Below are 8,898 nucleotides of genomic sequence, written 5' to 3' on the forward strand. Positions count from 1 at the left end.
GCACACTGCAGCCACAGTGCGCCGGTGGTGAAGGGAGTGAATGTTTAGGGTGGTGGATAGGGTGCCAATCAAGCGGGCTGCTTTATCTTGGATGGTGTCGAGCTTCTTGAGTGTTGTTGAAGCTGCACTCATCCAGGCAAGTGGAGAGTATTCCAGCACACTCCTGACTTGTGCCTTGTAGATGGTGGAAAGGCTTTGGGGAGTCAGGAGGTGAGTCACTCACCGCAGAATACCCAGCCTCTGACCTGATCTTGTAGCCACAGTATTTATATGGCTGGTCCAGTTAAGTTTCTGGTCAATGGTGACCCCCAAGATATTGATGGTGGGGAATTCGGCGATGGTAATGCCGTTGAATGTCAAGGGGAGGTGGTTAGACTTTCTCTTGTTGGAGATGGTCATTGCCTGGCACTTGTCTGGCGCAAATGTTACTTGCCACTTATCAGTCCAAGCCTGGATGTTGTCCAGGTCTTGCTGCATGCGGGCTCGGACTGCTTCATTATCTGAGGGGTTGCGAATGGAACTGAACACTGTGCAATCATCAGCGAACATCCCCATTTCTGACCTTACGATGGAGGGAAGGTCATTGATGAAGCAGCTGAAGATGGTTGGGCCTGGGACACTGCCCTGAGGAACTCCTGCAGCAATGCCCTGAGGTTGAGATGATTGGCTTCCAACAACCACTACCATCTTCCTTTGTGCTAGATATGCCTCCAGCCACTGGAGAGTTTTCCCCCTGATTCCCATCAACTTCAATTTTACTAGGACTCCTTGGTGCCACATTCGGTCAAATGCTGCTTTGATGTCAAGGGCAGTCACTCTCACCTCGCCTCTGGAATTCAGCTCTTTTATCCATGTTTAGACCAAGGTTGTAATGAGGTCTGGAGCCGAGTGGTCCTGGTTTCTGTGCTGTAGGAGTCTATGATTCATCCATTGTTTCCCCACAGGGATTTTCCCCAGAATTTCATTTTTGACACTTGAACAATGGTACAATATTAACGATCTTCTACTCCATGGTACCACCCTTTGCTTGAAGATTTTGATCAGGTTTCCACTTCGTACATTAGGAAATGGAGCAATATTGTGGTCCTAGCAAGAAGATTAGCAAATGCAATTGTGCAGCAAATGTGTTTATGTGTTGTTGAACACCACAAACCTGAGAAGTGACACATTATAAAAGCCTTGGTGAGATCACATTTGGAGTACGACATCAAGGTTTGGCCACGATAATTATAGAAAGATATGAAGAGCAAAAGACTGTTCTAAAGCATTCATCGCCTTTTCACTCCAATCCAGCCCAGACAGAAAAAGTGACGGTCTCCATTCATATCGAAGGTTGGAGGTCAGAAATGAAAGAGGCTTTGGTAGTCCATCAAATAAAGTCCACAAAGGGACAAAGGCCTTCCCCAGATTCTGATCTGCCTTAATAATAGCAATCTTACATTGGTGAAGCAGGAACATTTCATTGAGGCTGCAGTTAGCTGCACTGCCTGGGAGCAGTACCAGGACATTCTATCACTGTAAGCACCAAAGACCCATTGGCAATGTTGTGAAGAGAGGGGACAAAATACCAACTATTAACATACAGCATCTCACTGGAAAGGGTAAAACACTTTGTGCTGAAGTATCAGACTGTACCAAAAGAACAGCACAGAAGGGGGGAATGCTTTGAAAATTTCACACTGCTGTATTTATCATCACCAAAATTCAAACTCATTTTTGGAACATAAACTGCACACAACAATTTCTGCTGCCCAGTGCACATCCTTCTCTTGTTCAGTGACTGGCTTATAACCGGCTAAACCAGGACATCAAACGGTCACCAAACTTGAATGAGCTATAGTCACTATGTTATGATGTCCAGACCCTGCCTGAACGATACTTTAAAAAAAACAATTGTTTTACATCATCTTGGCCTACATTGTGTCAGCTGTGGTTCAGTGGTAACACTCTCGCCTCTGAGTCAGAAGTTTGTGGGTTCAAGTCCCATTCCAGGGACTTGAGCACAAAATGGCTGATAATCCAGTGCAGTACTGAGGGAGTGCTGCTGCACTGTCGGAGGTGCCGTCTTTCCAATGAGACATTAAACCAAGGCCCCATCTGCCTTCTCAGGTGGACGTAAAAGATCCCATGGCACTAGTTTGAAGAAGAGCAGGGGAATTCGCCCTGGTGTCCTGGCCAACAGTTATCCCTCAACCAACATCACCAAATACAAATTATCTGGTCATTATCACATTGCCGTTTGTGGGACTTTGGTGTGCGTAAATTGGCTACTGCGTTTTCTGTATTACAACTGTGGCTGTAAAGCGCTTTGGGACATGTTACGATCATGAAAGGTGACGTATAAATGCAAGTTCTTTCTTTCTTTACATATGCAATACTTGAGAACTTAAATCGCCCTAACAAATTGTCATTCAGTATTTAAATGTTCTCTTGTGTCAGCTAGATCACCTAATAAGATGACCTGCACAACCACATGAATGATTGGAACAATTTTTCCCCTCTGCTCTTCTAAAGTCACCAACCCCTGCTGATATGCAGTGCCAACGACTCTCTGGTACAGGCCCCAAGGTGGCCATTCTGCATGTGTGAGTCTAGACAGTAAGTGCTAACAGACTATTCATTCATGGAAGTCAACATAGTCAAGCTCAATGCTGGCTTCAGCAGATGCATATACAATACACACCCAGATATACACACGTGCACACTACAGGAATCATTAGTACCGAGCCAGATTTAAAATCCAAGCTGATTTTTTTTCTCCTCCTTAATCCAGGAGTGCTCAGCCAGTTGCAGCACCCCAAATAGTACCACAGACAAGATATCCCAACACCAGGTTATAGTCCAACTATTTTATTTGAAAATCACAAGCTTTCGGAGGCTTTCTCCTTCGTCAGGTGAGCGAGTGTGACTTTCAAATAAAACAGTTGGACTATAACCTGGTGTTGTAAGATTCCTTACATTTGTCAACCTCAGTCCATCACCGGCATCTCCACATCAAGATATCCCAACACAGCAGAGCGGAAATCAAACTCTGTTCCTTATGATCTGTATACCAAACCACCCCGTCCAGTAACTCACCTGATTGAAGGAGTGAGAGGAACTTTAACCAGTTATCTCACCTAATAGATTCAACAACAACAATTTGCATTTACAAAGCACCTTTAATGTCCCAAAGCACTTCATAGGAGCGTAATCAGACAAAAACTGACACCGAGCCGAAGGAGGAGGCATTAGGACAGGTGATCAAAAGCTTGGTCAAAGGGATAAGTTTTAAGGAGTGTCTTAAAGGAGAGAGTTGTAAACAACTTTACAACATTACAACATTTTTTTCACATCGTTCACCTGACGAAGGAGGAAGCCTCCGAAAGCTTGTGAATTTAAAATAAAATTGCTGGACTATAACTTGGTGTTGTAAAATTGTTTACAAACATTACAATTGTTTACAATTGTCAACCCCAGTCCATCACCGGCATCTCCACATTAAAAGGAGAGAGAGAGAGAGAGAGAGAGAGAGAGAGGCAGAAAGGTTTAGGGAGGGAATTGTGGAGCTGAAGGCACAGCTGCCAATTGTGGGACGAAAGAAGTAGAGGATGCTAAGGAGGCCAGAATGGGAGAAACACAGAGTTTTTGGAGGGTTGTAGAGCTGGAGATGATTACAGAATTAGGGAGGTGCGAGGCCACGGAGAGGATTGAACACAAGGATGAGAATTTTAAAACTGTGGCGTTGGTAGACTGGGAGCCAAAGTAGGTCAGCGAGCACAGGGGTGATGGGTGAACAGGACTTGGTGCGAGTTAGTATGCGGGCAGCAGATTTTTGGATGAGCTCAAGTTTATGGAGGGTTGAAGATGGGAGGCCAGCCAGGAGAGCATTGGAATAGTAATTCACAGTTACCTTCTCCCTGGGAGAGTTCACAAGTTAGTACGTGATTTCTCAGACTTTACAGGAAATCATTGAAAGCTAAAAACTGAACTGTGGCACATATACACTTCCGAGTTTTGAAACATTTGTCACTTCCTCAACAGACTTCATTAAACAGGGTCATTAAATGCTGTCACAGTTAAATTAACAGGGAATTGTGCATCAAATTTAGAGTAAGCTAATGTGGAACTGAAAGCTGATGAACGTTTGTTCAGACACGTTAACAAGTGATCGCCAAAGCCACCGATGACTGAATGAGTCTAGTTCTGTTTTTATTTCAAGGAGTTCTAGGGTTTTTACAAGTGTTTTGGAGATTATAGTCTGTGATTGCTTCTGTTTTTCTATGGAAACTGAAAACCAGTGGCCTTACCTATAACAAAGGGGTCGTTATTGCCTATAATCAGAGCCCCGAGCTTACGCGGGTAAATAAGCAAAATTCCACCTTCATTATCTAGCATTCCAGGATATTTGTCGGCATTTTCGGAATTGCATTCGATTTCTTACTTAAAAAGGAACCAGGTCTCTGCAGGATATTGAGAGATTAACATTAACGGTTTACAGTATAGAGGAAAGAACAGACTGACTTTTGGGAGGGACATGTTATGCTTACAAAGGAATAAAACTGGCATGGGGGCATAAGAAGTAAAGGGCATGTGATCTATTTTTGCCCTGGTACCTATTAAAAGGTCAGGGTTAGCAAACCCATTCAGCTCTGCATCTTCGTGGTGCTCTGGCTAGAATTATTTATCCAGCTAACTCTATCCAAGCTCACTGAAAAATAAATACACTTCTTTTTTAATAACACAAGCAATCAATCCACCTTGTTGGAAAATCCATGCAATTAATAAAAAACAAACAAAATGCGCCATTCCTCCCATGTTCAGATACATCACAAACATTTGGGGGATTATTTCACAATATTTTCCCCTCGACATAATTGGACTCTTTGCAGTCAATGCTCGACTGCCTCTGGTTGTTAATGAGATCCATTATTTAAACACCACTTCCATCCACCAGACACAATGTTATGGTAAATAATCTGTCACAGTCTTAACGAGCACGAAGACAGTAAATGAGGAACGCCAGTAATTTGTTGGCGTTGCTACCTAAAGAAATCCAAAAAAGGGGGACACTAAAGATTTTTAATCCACCTCACAATTTCCTTTAGGCTTCAATACATCCGAAAATGTAAAAAAACAGGAATCCTGAACTTCCTCCCTCGTTTGCTGTCTTATATAGGCAATCAAAAAAAAACAGTTTAAAAGGAAACTGTTTCACTTCCATCCATTTTATAAATTCTTTAAATAGCATTTTTTTAAATTATTAATGCATGCCATAGGGGAAAAAAACCTGCAGTGCGCCAGTTGAACTGAAACTAAGCGTCCAGGCAAGATCGAAAATATATATTCTACATCATTTGGTCAATTAAAGAGGTGATAAAATTCACTCCTCAATTCAACTTTCAGTTTCAGAACAAATACAAGTAATAAACAAGTTTTCTGCTCTCTAATTAATTCTACTAAATGTTATTTTGACCTGGTTAGGATATTTTATATAAATATTTAAACAAACTGTGCATGTATTCTTTAGAACCTGTGCAAGGCGATGTACTATTGTAAACAGATGTCCATTCCTACACCACAGCAACGAATGTAGGAATACAGAGTTTAAGCTCAAGTGGGCAAGAATGTCAAATCAAATTAAACTATCGACATTGAGTACAACAAAATGATGAGGGAAGAACCACCCGAATACACTGTTATCCAATAGACCCTAATATAACCAACAGAATTCACTTTCTCCTTTAACTAACCTATTCCTTGCTGTTAAAAGAAAGGGAAAAGGGGAAACAAACGTGTTGCAAAAATAATGCATGTTTGAATTGTGATTTTTTTTTCAAAAAAGCAGTTCTTCCCCACACCACCACTAAAAAACAAAATCCCAAATTATTTATTTATGCAAAAACAACCCAAAAGCCCGATATGAGTGCAATAACTTAGCATTTTTAAAGAGAGAGACAATATTTAATATTGAGACATTGCAGCTCTTCCAAAAGATGGTCAGGACCTGTGATCTACAACAACGAATAAACAGCCCTTGTTACAGATGGAGCAATGTTCAAAGTATAGTTACTGGTACAGGCTGTGAGAAAGGAAAGGAAAAAACTTGCATTTATAAAGTGCCTTTCATGACCTCCGGACGTCCCAAAGCGCTTCACAGCCAATGAAGTACTTTTGAAGTCACTGGTGTTATGTAGAAAACACATAATTATAAAAAGATAGATATTGGGAGATATATAAAGTGTGTTAGTGTGCAGTGTCCATAAACTCCCTCTAACTCCGACCGCACGCTCCATTCGCAACTGCATCGGGAAGGCAGGAGCTGCCGGCTGCGTCCCCTGCCTATTGCACACCGGGGAGACACTGCACGTTGAGACCATCGCCTCCTTCCCCTTAACTCACCCCCGAAGAAAGTCTTGGATCGCAAGTAGCTGACGCTCAGGCGGAGAATGGAGAGCTTGTCCAGGCTCGAGGTGACATCTTCGGCGAAAGGTAGCAGGCCGGCCAGGCGGTCCAATTCCGAGTTTAACCGGTCCCGATGCCTCTTAGAAGGGTTGGATTTGACTCCGTCAGCCAGCACAGGCTTCACTCTGACAACAAGCAGAACAATACAAATCAATGCACCTGTATAACACTGTCTGACGGCCAGCTCCGTGCCCTTCTGTCTGAAGGCTGCACTCGGTGCAGTTAAACGCCGTACCACAGTTTGCATTAATTCCCCCCATGCCAGTTTGCATTAACTGCCCCATCCCACAGTTTGCATTAATTCCCCTATGCCATTTTGCATTAACTGCCCCATGCCAGTTGGCATTAATCCCCCATGCCAGTTTGCATTAACTGCCCCACATGCCACAATTTGCATTAATCCCCATGCCAGTTTGCATTAATTGCCCCTTGCCACAATTTGCATTAATTCCCCCATGCCACTTTTCATAAATCCCCCCGTCAATTTGCATTAATTCCCCCCATACCAGAGTTTGCATTAATTCCCCCCATACCAGAGTTTGCATTAATTCCCCCCATACCAGAGTTTGCATTAATTCCCCCCATACCAGAGTTTGCATTAATTCCCCCCATACCAGAGTTTGCATTAATTCCCCCCATACCAGAGTTTGCATTAATTCCCCCCATACCAGAGTTTGCATTAATTCCCCCCATACCAGAGTTTGCTTTAATTCCCCCCCATACCAGAGTTTGCATTAATTACCCCCATACCAGAGTTTGCATTAATTCCCCCCATACCAGAGTTTGCATTAATTCCCCCCATACCAGAGTTTGCATTAATTCCCCCCATGCCACAGTTTGCATTAATTACCCCCATACCAGAGTTTGCATTAATTCCCCCCATGCCAGTTTGCATTAATTTCCCCCTCCTCTCTTTGCTAAGCTGCACTCACGTTCTCTGCACGGGCTTCCTCCTCTTCCGTCCCGCGTACATCGCTGCAGCTCGTCCGAGGGCCCAACCCGCTCCCACCCCCCCTCCCCTCCCCTCACACACACACTCGCCGATCTACATGTATGCCGCTCGGACTAAGCGCCCAGCTGGCTCCGAACTTCCACCCGCCCCAAACCAAACGCCCTTGGTCCCAGTGCCAGTCCCCTCAACACCAACCCCCGGTCTGTTGGGGTTTTGAGCCGAGACCAGGGAAGGTCCCGCCACCTCCTGCTCCGCCGAGCAGTGCACTGGTGCCGGGGCTGCAATCTCCGGCTGCCGAACCGCTCCGCTCAGCTCAGCTCCTGAACTCAGGCCGTGTCCGCGGGGGGCGAGCCCGTGCTCGGCGCTGTCACGGGGGGGGATTGAACAAGGAGCGTGGGCGCGCCTCGTCCAGGAACACTGAGCCCGGAGCGCGCGCCCCCAATAACACAGTTTCCTATCAGGAGCGCGCGTTCACTCAACATTCTGTATCAGGAGCGCGCGTTCGCTTAACATTCTGTATCAGGAGCGCGTTCACTCAACATTCGTTATCAGGAGCGCGCGATCAATCAACATTCTATACCAGGAGCGCGCGTTCACTCAACATTCTGTGCCAGGAGCGCGCGTTCACTCAACATTCTGTACCAGGAGCGCGCGTTCACTCAACATTCTGTGCCAGGAGCGCGCGTTCACTCAACATTCTGTACCAGGAGCGCGCGTTCACTCAACATTCTGTGCCAGGAGCGCGCGTTCACTCAACATTCTGTGCCAGGAGCGCTCCGATCTTGTAACACAGTCGGCAGCAGAGCTCGCTTCTTCCCTCTGACACTCTCTGTGCCCACAGCATGCCTCCCCCAATAATACAGTCTGTACCCGGAGTGTGTGTCCCCCAGTAAAACAGTCTGTACCCAGAGTGCGTGTCCCCAGTAAAACAGTCTGTACCCGGAGTGAGTGTCCCCAGTAACACAGTCTGTACCCAGAGTGCGTGTCCCCAGTAACACAGTCTGTACCCAGAGTGCGTGTCCCCCAGTAACACAGTCTGTACCCGGAGTGCGTGTCCCCCAGTAAAACAGTCTGTACCCAGAGTGCGTGTCCCCAGTAAAACAGTCTGTACCCGGAGTGAGTGTCCCCAGTAACACAGTCTGTACCCAGAGTGCGTGTCCCCCAGTAACACAGTCTGTACCCGGAGTGCGTGTCCCCCAGTAAAACAGTCTGTACCCGGAGTGAGTGTCCCCAGTAACACAGTCTGTACCCGGAGTGAGTGTCCTCCAGTAACACAGTCTGTACCCGGAGTGCGTGTCCCCCAGTAAAACAGTCTGTACCCGGAGTGCGTGTCCCCCAGTAAAACAGTCTGTACCCGGAGTGCGTGTCCCCAGTAAAACAGTCTGTACCCGGAGTGAGTGTCCTCCAGTAACACAGTCTGTACCCGGAGTGCGTGTCCCCCAGTAAAACAGTCTGTGCCCGGAGTGTGTGTCCCCCAGTAACACAGTCTGTACCCGGAGTGC

The 8,898-nt window shown here is 45.7% G+C and overlaps 1 protein-coding gene across 1 annotated transcript in view; it reads right to left on the minus strand.

Moving 5' to 3' along the window:
• The window catches only part of LOC137323889 (aryl hydrocarbon receptor-like), a 181,548-nt gene extending 173,723 nt beyond the window's left edge, over positions 1–7,825 (minus strand). The window contains exons 1-2 of the mRNA XM_067987936.1: positions 7,377–7,825; positions 6,382–6,569 (exon numbers count right to left, since the gene is read on the minus strand). Coding sequence (XP_067844037.1) covers positions 6,382–6,569; positions 7,377–7,417 — 229 coding nt within the window. The 5' untranslated portion in view covers positions 7,418–7,825. The remainder of the gene's footprint in view (positions 1–6,381; positions 6,570–7,376) is intronic.
• Positions 7,826–8,898: the final 1,073 nt, after the last annotated feature.

The sequence above is a fragment of the Heptranchias perlo genome, chromosome 7, assembly GCF_035084215.1.
Source record: "Heptranchias perlo isolate sHepPer1 chromosome 7, sHepPer1.hap1, whole genome shotgun sequence".
Taxonomy (NCBI): Eukaryota; Metazoa; Chordata; class Chondrichthyes; order Hexanchiformes; family Hexanchidae; genus Heptranchias; species Heptranchias perlo.